At 49.4% G+C, this 17,064-nt stretch overlaps 1 protein-coding gene across 1 annotated transcript in view; it reads right to left on the reverse strand.

The window, feature by feature from the left end:
* Positions 1-17,064, reverse strand: part of LOC109884630 (son of sevenless homolog 2-like) — a 47,552-nt gene that overhangs the window by 18,820 nt on the left and 11,668 nt on the right. The window contains 9 exon segments of the mRNA XM_031787589.1: positions 31-83; positions 977-1,136; positions 3,173-3,271; positions 5,721-5,831; positions 6,169-6,312; positions 12,434-12,502; positions 12,504-12,641; positions 14,082-14,246; positions 14,890-15,147. Coding sequence (XP_031643449.1) covers positions 31-83; positions 977-1,136; positions 3,173-3,271; positions 5,721-5,831; positions 6,169-6,312; positions 12,434-12,502; positions 12,504-12,641; positions 14,082-14,246; positions 14,890-15,147 — 1,197 coding nt within the window.

The raw sequence follows: 17,064 nt of genomic DNA on the forward strand, positions 1-17,064 counted from the left end.
TGCTGGAGTATTGAAAACAGGGTAGCATACTGGAGCATTGAAAACAGGGCAGCGTGCTGGAGCATTGAAAACAGGGCAGCGTGCTGGAGCATTGAAAACAGGGTAGCATACTGGAGTATTGAAAACAGGGCAGCGTGCTGGAGCATTGAAAACAGGGCAGCGTGCTGGGGTATTGAAAACAGGGCAGCGTGCTGGGGTATTGAAAACAGGGCAGCGTGCTGGGGTATTGAAAACAGGGCAGCGTGCTGGAGCATTGAAAACAGGGCAGCGTGCTGGGGTATTGAAAACAGGGTAGCATACTGGAGCATTGAAAACAGGGCAGCGTGCTGGGGTATTGAAAACAGGGCAGCGTGCTGGGGTATTGAAAACAGGGCAGCGTGCTGGGGTATTGAAAACAGGGCAGCGTGCTGGAGCATTGAAAACAGGGCAGCGTGCTGGGGTATTGAAAACAGGGCAGCGTGCTGGGGTATTGAAAACAGGGTAGCATACTGGAGCATTGAAAACAGGGCAGCGTGCTGGGGTATTGAAAACAGGGCAGCGTGCTGGAGTATTGAAAACAGGGCAGCGTGCTGGGGTATTGAAAACAGGGTAGCGTGCTGGGGTATTGAAAACAGGGTAGCATGCTGGAGCATTGAAAACAGGGTAGCGTGCTGGGGTATTGAAAACAGGGTAGCATACTGGAGCATTGAAAACAGGGGTAGCATGCTGGAGTGTTGAAAACAGGGCAGCGTGCTGGAGTGTTGAAAACAGGGCAGCGTGCTGGGGTATTGAAAACAGGGGAATCCAATCATTTTGACACCCATCTTTTTAAAATGACTTGTTAAATGTATTTCTCTGAGCAATTGTATTCGTATAAAATGTCAAATTGTTTTAGAATTTTTGTTTTTCCTCAGTATTTGTAAAATACATTTTTTATTGTATTATTTGCTCATCAAGGGATCCAATAATTATAAACTCCTACTGTACGTGTATCAGCAGAGTTGTCCTGTGAAGACGTATGGTTCATACCCAGGCTTGCGTCGGGGCAGGTGTTTGGTGTAGATGCGTTCCACGCTACACTGGAGGTTGAGCAGAGCGGTGATGGCCTGCTTCAGACCCTCTCGGTCATCCTGCTCCTCACTGTGCTCCTGCAGCTGCTGCTCGCAGTAGAGACAAGGTGGACAGCGTTAGGGCCTTCAGGTTCATGTTTTAACACAGATGTAATGCATGTCATTTCCCCATGCAGGGAGGGTAATAAAGTCATTATCTTAGACAGAAGAGTGTCTGTGGATGAATGAAAAGGACAGTTGTTCCCTAAAAAGTATGGATAGAAACTAGTGATGTTCCCTGGTGCTGTCTGCACTACTCCTGGTAGAGCCCACCTGGTGCTGTCTGCACTACTCCTGATAGAGCCCACCTGGTGCTGTCTGCACTACTCCTGGTAGAGCCCACCTGGTGCTGTCTGCACTACTCCTGGTAGAGCCCACCTGGTGCTGTCTGCACTACTCCTGGTAGAGCCCACCTGGTGCTGTCTGCACTACTCCTGGTAGAGCCCACCTGGTGCTGTCTGCACTACTCCTGGTAGAGCCCACCTGGTGCTGTCTGCACTACTCCTGGTAGAGCCCACCTGGTGCTGTCTGCACTACTCCTGGTAGAGCCCACCTGGTGCTGTCTGCACTACTCCTGGTAGAGCCCACCTGGTGCTGTCTGCACTACTCCTGGTAGAGCCCACCTGGTGCTGTCTGCACTACTCCTGGTAGAGCCCACCTGGTGCTGTCTGCACTACTCCTGGTAGAGCCCACCTGGTGCTGTCTGCACTACTCCTGGTAGAGCCCACCTGGTGCTGTCTGCACTACTCCTGGTAGAGCCCACCTGGTGCTGTCTGCACTACTCCTGGTAGAGCCCACCTGGTGTTGTCTGCACTACTCCTGATAGAGCCCACCTGGTGCTGTCTGCACTACTCCTGATAGAGCCCACCTGGTGCTGTCTGCACTACTCCTGGTAGAGCCCACCTGGTGCTGTCTGCACTACTCCTGGTAGAGCCCACCTGGTGCTGTCTGCACTACTCCTGGTAGAGCCCACCTGGTGCTGTCTGCACTACTCCTGGTAGAGCCCACCTGGTGCTGTCTGCACTACTCCTGGTAGAGCCCACCTGGTGCTGTCTGCACTACTCCTGGTAGAGCCCACCTGGTGCTGTCTGCACTACTCCTGGTAGAGCCCACCTGGTGCTGTCTGCACTACTCCTAGAATACATCTATAGAACGGTGGGAGGGGCATGCCTGGAGTGGGGAGGGGCATGCCTGGAGTGGGGAGGGGCATGCCTGGAGTGGGGAGGGGCATGACTGGAGTGGGGAGGGGCATGACTGGAGTGGGGAGGGGCATGACTGGAGTGGGGAGGGACATGACTGGAGTGGGGAGGGACATGACTGGAGTGGGGAGGGACATGACTGGAGTGGGGAGGGACATGACTGGAGTGGGGAGGGACATGACTGGAGTGGGGAGGGACATGACTGGAGTGGGGAGGGACATGACTGGAGTGGGGAGGGACATGACTGGAGTGGGGAGGGACATGACTGGAGTGGGGAGGGACATGACTGGAGTGGGGAGGGACATGACTGGAGTGGGGAGGGACATGACTGGAGTGGGGAGGGACATGACTGGAGTGGGGAGGGACATGACTGGAGTGGGGAGGGACATGACTGGAGTGGGGAGGGACATGACTGGAGTGGGGAGGGACATGACTGGAGTGGGGAGGGGCATGACTGGAGTGGGGAGGGGCATGACTGGAGTGGGGAGGGGCATGACTGGAGTGGGGAGGGGCATGACTGGAGTGGGGAGGGGCATGACTGGAGTGGGGAGGGGCCCCTCCATACTACTGTAGAGACAGACACCAGGGACATGACTGGAGTGGGGAGGGACATGACTGGAGTGGGGAGGGACATGACTGGAGTGGGGAGGGGCATGACTGGAGTGGGGAGGGACATGACTGGAGTGGGGAGGGACATGACTGGAGTGGGAGGGGCATGTCTTACACACAAGGATTGGAAAGGCCTGAAGGCTGAAAGTGAGGCAGGAGAGAAACAGGACTGAGATACAGGTATGGTAGGACAGGGGTTCATACTTAGGCAAAGTCTGTAACATACAGTCTCTACTGGATCAGACAGAACGTGTGTGTGTGTGTGTAAACACTCACCTGCAGTAGTTCAAAGTAGTGCAAACAGTGGTATACAGGAACCATCATGAGCTGTGGCAGGACGTACTGAACCGCCTCCTTGAAACCTTCAGCTATGGACTGTAGAGACAGACACCATTACATATTACTGTAGAGACAGACACCATTACATATTACTGTAGAGACAGACACCATTACATACTACTGTAGAGACAGACACCATTACATACTACTGTAGAGACAGACACCATTACATATTACTGTAGAGACAGACACCATGACATACTACTGTAGAGACAGACACCATGACATACTACTGTAGAGACAGACACCATGACATACTACTGTAGAGACAGACACCATGACATACTACTGTAGAGACAGACACCATGACATACTACTGTAGAGACAGACACCATGACATACTACTGTAGAGACAGACACCATGACATACTAGTGTAGAGACAGACACCATGACATACTAGTGTAGAGACAGACACCATGACATACTACTGTAGAGACAGACACCATGACATACTACTGTAGAGACAGACACCATGACATACTACTGTAGAGACAGACACCATGACATACTACTGTAGAGACAGACACCATGACATACTACTGTAGAGACAGACACCATTACATACTAGTGTAGAGACAGACACCATTACATATTACTGTAGAGACCGACACCATTACATACTACTGTAGAGACAGACACCATTACATATTACTGTAGAGACAGACACCATGACATACTACTGTAGAGACAGACACCAACATTACAGAGAGACGAAAAGGATGAAGGGATGACCAGGAGTTCAGAGAAGAGGGATGACTGGTGGTGTAAGCTGAAAAACAGCTGATGAAGGGATGACTGTGGCGGACTAGGCAGAGTAACCTGATGAAGGGATGACTGTGGCGGACTAGGCAGAGTAACCTGATGAAGGGATGACTGTGGCGGACTAGGCAGAGTAACCTGATGAAGGGATGACTGTGGCGGACTAGGCAGAGTAACCTGATGAAGGGATGACTGTGGTGGACTAGGCAGAGTAACCTGATGAAGGGATGACTGTGGCGGACTAGGCAGAGTAACCTGATGAAGGGATGACTGTGGTGGACTAGGCAGAGTAACCTGATGAAGGGATGACTGTGGTGGACTAGGCAGAGTAACCTGATGAAGGGATGACTGTGGTAGACTAGGCAGAGTAACCTGATGAAGGGATGACTGTGGTGGACTAGGCAGAGTAACCTGATGAAGGGATGACTGTGGTGGACTAGGCAGAGTAACCTGATGAAGGGATGACTGTGGTGGACTAGGCAGAGTAACCTGATGAAGGGATGACTGTGGTGGACTAGGCAGGGTAACCTGATGAAGGGATGACTGTGGCGGACTAGGCAGAGTAACCTGATGAAGGGATGACTGTGGCGGACTAGGCAGAGTAACCTGATGAAGGGATGACTGTGGTGGACTAGGCAGAGTAACCTGATGAAGGGATGACTGTGGTGGACTAGGCAGAGTAACCTGATGAAGGGATGACTGTGGTGGACTAGGCAGAGTAACCTGATGAAGGGATGACTGTGGCGGACTAGGCAGAGTAACCTGATGAAGGGATGACTGTGGTGGACTGGGCAGAGTAACCTGATGAAGGGATGACTGTGGCGGACTAGGCAGAGTAACCTGATGAAGGGATGACTGTGGTGGACTAGGCAGGGTAACCTGATGAAGGGATGACTGTGGTGGACTGGGCAGAGTAACCCGAGTCAACATTGTCATAGCATCCATCTCCCGCCCAGAGAAGCAGGCCAGACAGAGGCTCTGAGGCTAGACAGCCCAGAGAAGCAGGCCAGAGGTTAACAACAAAGGACCAGAACCAGGAAGGACGTTTCCATCAGAACATAAGAGCATCACAGGACCACAAAGAGGCTCACTCTTTATCAACTATATTTAAAAAAGGCAAGAGTTTTCCCAGTGACCTCACCTGGAAACACTACGTGTTATATAGCCCTGATTTATCTTGCCTGTCTCAACGCTCTCAGATGGAATACAACATCAAACACTGTCTTGAATAGGTGCCGGGCGGCAATCGTTTTTAGTATAATAATTGACTGCTGTTCCTGAGGGGAGGAATGTCCAGGTAACAACACCACAGATCAATGTGGATAACTAACGAAACTACAAAGGAAGCATGTCCTTCACAGACATTTTAGGGAATTTAGCATCAGCTAGAATATCTCCTGTTACGGACACTGAACAACCAAATCAGAAAAGGGTAAGCCCGAGAACCTCGTTACAGACACTGAACAACCAATCAGAAAAGGGTAAGCCAGAGAACCTCGTTACGGACACTGAACAACCAATCAGAAAAGGGTAAGCCAGAGAACCTGGTTTGCATTAACCATGCAACATGTTGGAAACCTCCATGTTAACTTCCAGTTGAGAGTTTAAGACACCAACGCAGTGTATATCTCTGAAATAATCTCTCTGTGTCAATGCCAGGTTGCATGTTTACCTAGAGGTACTATTGTGGGCCTGGCCATCCGGTACCGTGTGTGTGTGTGTTACCTGGAAGTATAGTCCTACAGTAGGCCGGGCCATCAGGCTGCTGAAGTGCTCGTGGAACTGTCTGGACAGGATGTCCTGAGACAGGGTCTCATAAGGATCAAACGCCTGCTCCTGGATTTGAAAGAAGAGATCTAGGAGTAGGCTAGAAGTGTCCCTGAATGTGTGTAATGTAGAACTAGGTATTGTAGGTACCTATGACAGGCAGAACAACACCCGTTAACTGGAAATATATTCCCAATATAACACTCTGGTACAGTATTGATGAACTAGATTCCCAATATAACCCTCTGGTACCTTATTGATTAACTAGATTCCCAATATAATCCTCTGCTACCTTATTGATTAACTAGATTCCCAATATAACACTCTGGTACAGTATTGATGAACTAGAGTCCCAATATAACCCTCTGGTACTGTATTGATGAACTAGCTGTGTATGATGTCCTACCTCTGCCAGGTCCTCGAAGCAGCTGCCCACCAGAGGATGAGGGCTAGTGTCAGCGGTCATCTCCACTGCGTCCTCTATCAGCCCCAGAAGTTTGACCGTCAGCTCATGAATGTCCGAAATGTTGCTGAAGATAACCTCAACATCCTGCAGGGAGCCAGAGAGGGACATGATGTCCGTTTAACACGGAAATACACGGCCCCATAAAACGGTACACCGCACAGTCCTTAAGAGATGATAAGGCATTAGATAGTGGACATCATCCTTCACATTTGGAGGTTGTGGTCTCATCCTGGACATCCTTAAGCCATATTTGACCCATCCCACTCCCTGGACATCTCAAAGCCATATTTGACCCATCCCACTCCCTGGACATCTCAAAGCCATATTTGACCCATCCCACTTCCTGGACATCCTTAAGCCATATTTGACCCATCCCACTCCCTGGACATCTCAAAGCCATATTTGACCCATCCCACTCCCTGGACATCTCAAAGCCATATTTGGCCCATCCCACTTCCTGGACATCTCAAAGCCATATTTGACCCATCCCACTCCCTGGACATCTCAAAGCCATATTTGACCCATTCCACTTCCTGGACATCTCAAAGCCATATTTGACCCATCCCACTTCCTGGACATCTCAAAGCCATATGTGACCCATCCCACTTCCTGGACATCTCAAAGCCATATGTGACCCATCCCACTTCCTGGACATCTCAAAGCCATATTTGACCCATCCCACTTCCTGGACATCTCAAAGCCATATGTGACCCATCCCACTTCCTGGACATCTCAAAGCCATATGTGACTCATCCCACTTCCTGGACATCTCAAAGCCATATTTGACCCATCCCACTTCCTGGACATCTCAAAGCCATATTTGACCCATCCCACTTCCTGGACATCTCAAAGCCATATGTGACCCATCCCACTTCCTGGACATCTCAAAGCCATATGTGACCCATCCCACTTCCTGGACATCTCAAAGCCATATTTGACCCATCGCACTTCCTGGACATCTCAAAGCCATATTTGACCCATCCCACTTCCTGGACATCTCAAAGCCATATGTGACCCATCGCACTTCCTGGACATCTCAAAGCCATATTTGACCCATCCCACTTCCTGGACATCTCAAAGCCATATGTGACCCATCCCACTTCCTGGACATCTCAAAGACATTTTCCAGGATATTTTTGCAGTCAGCTCTAAATTTATTTTGGCAGGAGCAACAGATGTGGCTATCTGTTAGTAGTTAATTATGTATATAGTCGTGCTCACTCAAACGATACACTGTCTGTCCCAAATAGGCAAAGCCACAGCAGACCATTAAATAAAACTAAACTCTCCACTCAGCACAGTTTTTCTTCAGCCAAGTGAAATGCAATCCAGTGTTTTAACAAAAAAAGGGGATTTTCTGTGTTTAAACCGGTGATTTGAACCTCAGTGTTTACAAGGTTTTCTTTTTTTTGGCAGCAGGACAATAATCTTTACTTCTCTGAAAAGTCTCAGAACAGAACAGTCTTCTAGGATACAGTAGTGAATGTTCAGCACAGGTTCAGGTTATGGAGGTGCACAGGTTCAGGAGGTGCACAGGTTATGGAGGTGCACAGGTTCAGGAGGTGCACAGGTTATGGAGGTGCACAGGTTCAGGTTATGGAGGTGCACAGGTTCAGGTTATGGAGGTGCACAGGTTCAGGTTATGGAGGTGCACAGGTTCAGGTTATGGAGGTGCACAGGTTCAGGTTATGGAGGTGTACAGGTTCAGGTTATGAAGGTGCACAGGAAGGTTATTAAGTCAACCCAAGCATTTCACATCACAGCAGCATTGCAGCTCCTGATTAGCTAGTTAGCTGATTACGGTAGTTTAGCGGTAATGGTCTGACACAGGGGTTGGGTGAAAATGGCTTTGGTATACGGTCAAAATGTTGGTAAACTTGACTGAGTGTTTGTAAACAGGCCTCTGTCATAATACATACACGACTTAGTCGACTGTTCTCTTGACCTGTTGTAAACTTTCGTTCGTAGGCTAGCTTGTAGCAACCTCATGATGGGTATAGGGACAATTCGAGTATCACGTAGTATCCTAAACAGAGGTCGACCGATTAAAATCGGCATAGCCGATTAATTAGGGCCGATTTCAGGTGCTCAAAACAAAATCGTTAATCTGCCTTTTTGGACGGCGATTATGGCCGATTACATTACGATATACGAGGAGACTGCGCGGCAGGCTGACCTCCTGTTACGGCAGGCTGACCTCCTGTTACGGCAGGCTGACCTCCTGTTACGGCAGGCTGACCTCCTGTTACGGCAGGCTGACCTCCTGTTACGGCAGGCTGACCTCCTGTTACGGCAGGCTGACCTCCTGTTACGGCAGGCTGACCTCCTGTTACGGCAGGCTGACCTCCTGTTACGGCAGGCTGACCTCCTGTTACGGCAGGCTGACCTCCTGTTACGGCAGGCTGACCTCCTGTTACGGCAGGCTGACCTCCTGTTACGGCAGGCTGACCTCCTGTTACAAGAGTGCAGTGTCAAAAGGACCTTGTGGCAGCAAGGTGCCAAGGTAAGTTGCCAGCTAGCATTAAACTTATCTTATAAAAAAACAATCAATCTTCACATAATCACTAGTTAACTACACATGGTTTATGATATTACTAGGTTAACTAACTTGTCCTGCGTTGCATATAATCAATGCCTGTTAATTTATCATCGAATCACAGCCTACTTCAACTTCGCCAAAACGGGTGATGATTTTTTTAAAAGCACATTCGCGAAAAAATGTACCGAACCATAAACATCAATGCCTTTCTTAAAATCAATACACAAGTATATATATATATATATACACACACACACACACATCTTTAAACCTGCATATGTAGTTCAAAGAAATTCACGTTAGCAGGAAATATTAACTAGGGAAATTGTGTCACTTCTCTTGCGTTCAGTGCAGGCAGTCAGAGTATATGCAGCAGTTTGGGCCGCCTGGCTCGTTGTGAAATGCGTTTCTTCCTAACAAAGACCGTAACTAATTTGCCAGAATTGTACATAATTATGACATAACATTGAAGGTTGTTACAATGTAACAACAACATTTAGACTTATGGATGCCGCCCGTTAGATAAAATACACAACGGTTCCATATTTCACTGAAAGAATAAACGTTTTGTTTTCTAAATTATATAGTTTCCGGATTCAACCATATTAATGACCTAAGGCTCGTATTTCTGTGTGTTTATTATATTATAATGAAGTCTATGATTTGATAGAGCAGTCTGACTGAGCGGTGGTAGGCAGCAGCAGGCTCGTAAGCATTCATTCAAACAGCACTTTACTGCATTTGCCAGCAGCTCTTAGCAATGCTTGAAGCACAGCGCTGTTTATGACTTCAAGCCGATCAACTCCTGAGATTAGGCTGGCAATACTAAAGTATCTATTAGAACATCCAATAGTCAAAAGGTATATGAAATACAAAATGCTAAAGAGAGAAATAGTTGCCGTGTCATAATTCCTATAATAACTACAACCTAAAACATCTTAACTGGGAAATTGACAAACTGGGAATATTGAACCACCAGCTTTTCATATGTTCTCATGTTCTAAGCAAGGAACTGAAACGTTAGCTTTTTTTACATAGCGCATATTGCACTTTTACTTTCTTCTCCAACACTTTGTTTTTGCATTATATTTAAACCAAATTGAGCACGTTTCATTTTTTATGTGAGACTACATAGATTTGATGTATTATATTAAGTTAAAATAAGTGTTCATTGTTCATTCAGGATTGTTGTAATTGTCATTATTACACACACACAGTTTTTATTCGGTATCAGCTTTTTTTGGGGGTCTTCCAATAAATTGGTATCGGCATTGAAAAAACATTGTCCGTCGACCTCTAGCCCTAAACCCGTCGACCTCTAGCCCTAAACCCGTCGACCTCTAGCCCTAAACCCGTCGACCTCTAGCCCTAAACCCGTCGACCTCTAGCCCTAAACCCGTCGACCTCTAGCCCTAAACCCGTCGACCTCTAGCCCTAAACCCGTCACTGTTACATTGAACTGGTTGAATGGAATATGAATGGACAGTCATCCAATATGATGTCATAGAAATAAGGCCATACTCATCTTAAACAGCACAGACCGCCACTGGGCTCAGTAGAGTCCGTTCTAATACATACAGTACCAGTCACAAGTTTGGACACACCTACTCATTCAAGTTTTTCATAAAAATAAAAAATACGATTTTCTACATTGTAGAATAATAGTGAAGACATCAAAATGATGAAATAACACATATGGAATCATGTAGTAACCCCCAAAAATAAAATAAAAGTGTTAAACAAATCCAAATATATTTCATATTTGAGATTCTTCAAATAGCCACCCTTTGCACACTCTTGGCATTCTCTCAACCAGCTTGACCTGGAATGCTTTTCCAACAGTCTTGAAGGAGTTCCCACATAATGTTGAGCACTTGTCGGCTGCTTTTCCTTCACTCTGCGGTCCAACTCATCCCAAATTAGGTTGAGGTCAGGTGATTGTGGAGGCCAGGTAATCCGATGCAGCACTCCATCACTCTCCTTGGTCAAATAGCCCTTTCATTAATTAATGAATTAATTATTGAACCTTTATTTAACTAGGCAAGTCAGTTAAGAACAAATTATTATTTACAATGATGGCTTACCACGGCCAAACCCTAACGCGGACGATGCTTGGCCAATTGTGTGCCGCCCTATGGGAAACTCCCAATCTCAACTGGTTGTGATACAGCCTGGAATCAAACCAGGGTCTGTAATGATGCCTCTAGCACTGAGATGCAGTGCCTTAGACCGCTATGCCACTCGGGAACCCCTTACACAGCCTGGCGGTGTGTTTTACGTCCAACCCTACCTTGGTCACAACACAGTGGATTGGCTCAAACGCATTAAGAAGGAAAGAAATTCACATCTGTTAATTTAAATGCATTCCAGGTGACTACTTCATGAAACTGGTTGGGAGAATGCCAAGAGCATGCAAAGCAGTCATCAAGGCAAAGGATGGCTTCTTTGAAGAATCAAACATCTTAAGTATATTTTGATTTGCTGAACACTGTTTTGGTTACTACCGGATTCCATTTGTGTTATTTCATAGTTTTGATGTCTTCACTATTATTCTCCAATGTAGAAAGTAGTCAAAATAAAGAAAAACCCTTGAATGAGTAGGTGTGTCCAAACTTCTGACTGGTACAGTATAGGACTCAGACAATGTTTGAATGTTCAACTAAGACTATTCTAACATAAGACTCAGCTGACTGTTCAAATATACAGTTTAAGGATGATGTTTACATTCACCTTAGCCAAATACATTTAAACCGTATTATAATAATTGATTATGCTTATGAGGTATTAATAGAAGAGTGGTTATAAGACCCCTCCCCTCCTTAGATTTATAGGGTCCTTAGACTACAGATTAAATATAGATATATTCCATATAGAGATGTATTATTGTTCCACAGTACTTTTCTAGTCTCTCTGCGTCTTATGAAGAAACTGTCTGGAGAAATGTGTGACTGTGAAGACAGAACTCTGCAGGGGAGTGTAAGAGACAAGAGATTAGTCAGACATTCCACTATAAATCAACTTGGACATTTACTGCTATGCTTTTAGATAGCTATATAAACAAGAGTTTAAAAGTGTCGAGTAGGCATGGTTTTGGGTCTCCGGAATAGAAGATAATGACGTAGGCAGTGGCATCACTAGGGTCGGACTTTGGGTTTAATAAAACGACTTGAGACTTCTTCTTTGATGCAGAACTTACTCGGAAACATGCATTCATTGTTCCTGTTGTCAACTTCTGTCTGCAATTGCATTAATAAAGGTTTTTGAATGATTTAATTAAAGATATTGTCATAATGCTAATTTCACCAATGAGCCAATGATTGACAAGGAACAAGGAAACGAACACCAACAAGGTGTCTACGCGCCGTTTCCCACCCGAGGTGTCTACGCGCCGTTTCCACCCGAGGTGTCTACGCGCCGTTTCCACCCGAGGTGTCTACGCGCCGTTTCCACCCGAGGTGTCTACGCGCCGTTTCCACCCGAGGTGTCTACGCGCCGTTTCCACCCGAGGTGTCTACGCGCCGTTTCCACCCGAGGTGTCTACGCGCCGTTTCCACCCGAGGTGTCTACGCGCCGTTTCCACCCGAGGTGTCTACGCGCCGTTTCCACCCGAGGTGTCTACGCGCCGTTTCCACCCGAGGTGTCTATAAGCTGTTACACTGTTTTCACCTGAGGCGTGAAGATCTTGTTGTTGAACAGGAAGTGATGTCGGAACACCTTGATGATGAGGTCAAGCTCCCCGCAGGTACTGGCGCTCCTCTGCAATCTCCAAGCGCACCAGGTCATCGTAGGTCAGCTCTCCCGACGACGACGGCTCCTCCGTACACTGAGACACCAGACCGATGTCCTCGTCCTGGTCAAACATGTCCATTAGGACCTGCAACAGAGACATCAGGTCAGACATGTCCATTAGGAGCTGCAACAGAGACATCAGGTCAGACGTGTCCATTAGGAGCTGCAACAGAGACATCAGGTCAGACGTGTCCATTAGGAGCTGCAACAGAGACATGAGGTCAGACGTGTCCATTAGGAGCTGCAACAGAGACATGAGGTCAGACGTGTCCATTAGGAGCTGCAACAGAGACATGAGGTCAGACGTGTCCATTAGGAGCTGCAACAGAGACATGAGGTCAGACGTGTCCATTAGGAGCTGCAACAGAGACATGAGGTCAGACGTGTCCATTAGGAGCTGCAACAGAGACATGAGGTCAGACGTGTCCATTAGGAGCTGCAACAGAGACATGAGGTCAGACGTGTCCATTAGGAGCTGCAACAGAGACATGAGGTCAGACGTGTCCATTAGGAGCTGCAACAGAGACATGAGGTCAGACGTGTCCATTAGGAGCTGCAACAGAGACATGAGGTCAGACGTGTCCATTAGGAGCTGCAACAGAGACATGAGGTCAGACGTGTCCATTAGGACCTGCAACAGAGACATCAGGTCAGATGTGTCCAACACCTGGGACGGACACAGAGACAGGTTAGCAAGTCAACCAGGACCATAGAATATATCTACCGACTTTGGAGTGGATTGGCATTGAAGGTGAGCGAGAGATGCACAAAAACACATAGACAGAGACAGCTAGACGCAGACAGAGCAGCTAGACGCAGACAGAAACAGCTAGACGCCGACAGAGACAGCTAGACGCCGACAGCTAGACGCAGACAGCTAGACGCAGACAGAGACAGCTAGACGCAGACAGAGACAGCTAGACGCAGACAGAGACAGCTAGACGCAGACAGAGACAGCTAACAGAGCCAGCTAGACGCAGACAGAGCCAGCTAGACGCAGACAGAGCCAGCTAGACGCAGACAGAGCCAGCTAGACGCAGACAGAGCCAGCTAGACGCAGACAGAGCCAGCTAGACGCAGACAGAGACAGCTAGACGCAGACAGAGACAGCTAGACGCAGACAGAGCCAGCTAGACGCAGACAGAGCCAGCTAGACGCAGACAGAGCCAGCTAGACGCAGACAGAGCCAGCTAGACGCAGACAGAGCCAGCTAGACGCAGACAGAGCCAGCTAGACGCAGACAGAGCCAGCTAGACGCAGACAGAGCCAGCTAGACGCAGACAGAGCCAGCTAGACGCAGAGCCAGCTAGACGCAGACAGAGCCAGCTAGACGCAGACAGAGCCAGCTAGACGCAGACAGAGCCAGCTAGACGCAGACAGAGACAGCTAGACGCAGACAGAGACAGCTAGACGCAGACAGAGACAGCTAGACGCAGACAGAGACAGCTAGACGCAGACAGAGACAGCTAGACGCAGACAGAGACAGCTAGACGCAGACAGACAGATGGTATGGTATGTTTCCTACCTTGTCTGCACACATGGACACCTTGATGTCTTGCTGGCTGATCTCATAGTGTCTGATGTTACCAACGTAGTTTCCTGCTAGCTTCAGGATGTCAGCTGATATGTACTCTAGAACCGCCACGATGTAGAGGCAGACGTGGTAGTCTATCTTATAACCCAGCACCTCCTGTTGACGGGACAAACAGCGGGGGGTTTAGAGGTAGGGGGGAGAGAGAGAGGGTTTAGAGGTAGGGGGAGAGGAGAGAGGGGGTTTAGAGGTAGGGGGAGAGGAGAGAGGGGGTTTAGGAGGTAGGGGGAGAGGAGAGAGTGGGTTTAGGAGGTAGGGGGAGAGGAGAGAGGGGGTTTAGAGGCAGGGGGAGAGGAGAGAGGGGGTTTTAGAGGTAGGGGGAGAGGAGAGAGGGGGTTTAGAGGTAGGGGGAGAGGAGAGAGGGGGTTTAGAGGTAGGGGGAGATGAGAGAGGGGGTTTAGAGGTAGGGGGAGAGGAGAGAGGGGGTTTAGAGGCAGGGGGAGAGGAGAGAGGGGGTTTAGAGGCAGGGGGAGAGGAGAGAGGGGGTTTAGAGATAGGGGGAGAGGAGAGAGGGGGTTTAGAGATAGGGGGAGAGGGTGATTAGAGATAGGGGGAGAGTGGGTTTAGAGGCAGGGGGGGAGGGGGTTTAGAGGCAGGGGGGGGAGGGGGTTTAGAGGTAGGGGGAGATGAGAGAGGGGGTTTAGAGGTAGGGGGAGATTTTCTGGAGCTCCTAAATGTTGTGTGATGCCAGTGCTACCAATGACTTATTTCTCATTTGAGCCCTGGTAAGGGGGACATGTACCTTGAGTAGAGGGTGTATCTTATCCACAGGGAGCAGTAGGGGGTTCCTCCTCTTCCTCTTCTCGATGGCCGACTGGGCGTCAGCTATGGCCCATTTATCTATGGGGTGGGGGAAGGTCTTCTGGACACGCTCCTCCACGTCCTGTACAGAGCGCGGCTGGGCCACACACAGCATGTTGAGGAGCTGCAGGATCAGCTCTTCGATGTGCTCCAGAGCTCCCTCCTTGGCTGACAGGGTGGGATGCACCTGCAGCTGCACCTGGAAGAGGCACAGAGACACAGAGGGACAAACGTCAGAGACACAGAGGGACAACGGGATCTAATTCTCTCGGAGGAGGAGGAGGACAAGAGCCCTAGGACCATGCCTCAGGACGACCTGGCCTGATGACTCCTTGCTGTCCCCAGTCTACCTGGCCGTGCTGCTGCTCCAGTTTCAACTGTTCTGCCTGCGGCTATGGAACCCTGACCTGTTCACCGGACGTGCTACCTGTCCCAGACCTGCTGTTTTCAACTCTCTAGAGACAGCAGGAGCTGTAGAGATACTCTGAATGATCGGCTATGAAAAGCTAACTGACATTTACTCCTGAGGTGCTGACTTGCTGCACCCTCGACAACCAATGTGATTCTTATTATATGACCCTGCTGGTCATTTATGAACATTTGAACATCTTGGCAATGTTCTGTTATAACCTCCACCCGGCACAGCCAGAAGAGGACTGGCCACCCCACATAGCCTGGTTCCTTTCTAGGTTTCTTCCTAGGTCCTGGTCTTTCTAGGGAGTTTTTCCTAGGGAGTTTTTCCTAGCCACCGTGCTTCTACACCTGCATTGCTTGCTGTTTGGGGTTTTAGGCTGGGTTTCTGTACAGCACTTTGAGATATCAGCTGATGTTAAGGCTTTATAAATACATTTGATTTGAGTTAAGTCATATAAAAAAACCATCCTTGTGATGTGAGGATTGTAATGGTGTAGCCTCCCCCCCCCCCCCCCATCCTTGTGATGTGAGGATTGTAATGGCGTAGCCTCCCCCCCCCCCCCCCCCCATCCTTGTGATGTGAGGATTGTAATGGCGTAGCCCCCCCCCCCCCCTTGTGATGTGAGGATTGTAATGGCGTAGCCTCCCCCCCCCCCCCCCCCCATCCTTGTGATGTGAGGATTGTAATGGCGTAGCCCCCCCCCCCCCCCCCCCATCCTTGTGATGTGAGGATTGTAATGGCGTAGCCCCCCCCCCCCCCCCCATCCTTGTGATGTGAGGATTGTAATGGCGTAGCCCCCCCCCCCCCCCCCCCATCCTTGTGATGTGAGGATTGTAATGGCGTAGCCCCCCCCCCCCCCCCCATCCTTGTGATGTGAGGATTGTAATGGCGTAACCCCCCCCCCCCCCCCCCCATCCTTGTGATGTGAGGATTGTAATGGCGTAGCCCCCCCATCCTTGTGATGTGAGGATTGTAATGGCGTAGCCCCCCCCCCCCCATCCTTGTGATGTGAGGATTGTAATGGCGTAGCCCCCCCCATCCTTGTGATGTGAGGATTGTAATGGCGTAGCCCCCCCCCCCCCCCCCATCCTTGTGATGTGAGGATTGTAATGGCGTAGCCCCCCCCCCCCCCCCATCCTTGTGATGTGAGGATTGTAAATGGCGTAGCCCCCCCCCCCCCCCCATCCTTGTGATGTGAGGATTGTAATGGCGTAGCCCCCCCCCCCATCCTTGTGATGTGAGGATTGTAATGGCGTAGCCCCCCCCCCCCCCCCCCCCATCCTTGTGATGTGAGGATTGTAATGGCGTAGCCCCCCCCCCCCCCCATCCTTGTGATGTGAGGATTGTAATGGCGTAGCCCCCCCCCCCCCCATCCTTGTGATGTGAGGATTGTAATGGCGTAGCCCCCCCCCCCCCCCCATCCTTGTGATGTGAGGATTGTAATGGCGTAGCCCCCCCCCCCCCCCCATCCTTGTGATGTGAGGATTGTAATGGCGTAGCCCCCCCCCCCCCATCCTTGTGATGTGAGGATTGTAATGGCGTAGCCCCCCCCCCCCCCCCCATCCTTGTGATGTGAGGATTGTAATGGGCGTAGCCCCCCCCCCCCCATCCTTGTGATGTGAGGATTGTAATGGCGTAGCCCCCCCCCCCCCCCCCCATCCTTGTGATGTGAGGATTGTAATGGCGTAGCCCCCCCCCCCC

Source organism: Oncorhynchus kisutch, linkage group LG14 (assembly GCF_002021735.2).
Source record: "Oncorhynchus kisutch isolate 150728-3 linkage group LG14, Okis_V2, whole genome shotgun sequence".
Taxonomy (NCBI): Eukaryota; Metazoa; Chordata; class Actinopteri; order Salmoniformes; family Salmonidae; genus Oncorhynchus; species Oncorhynchus kisutch.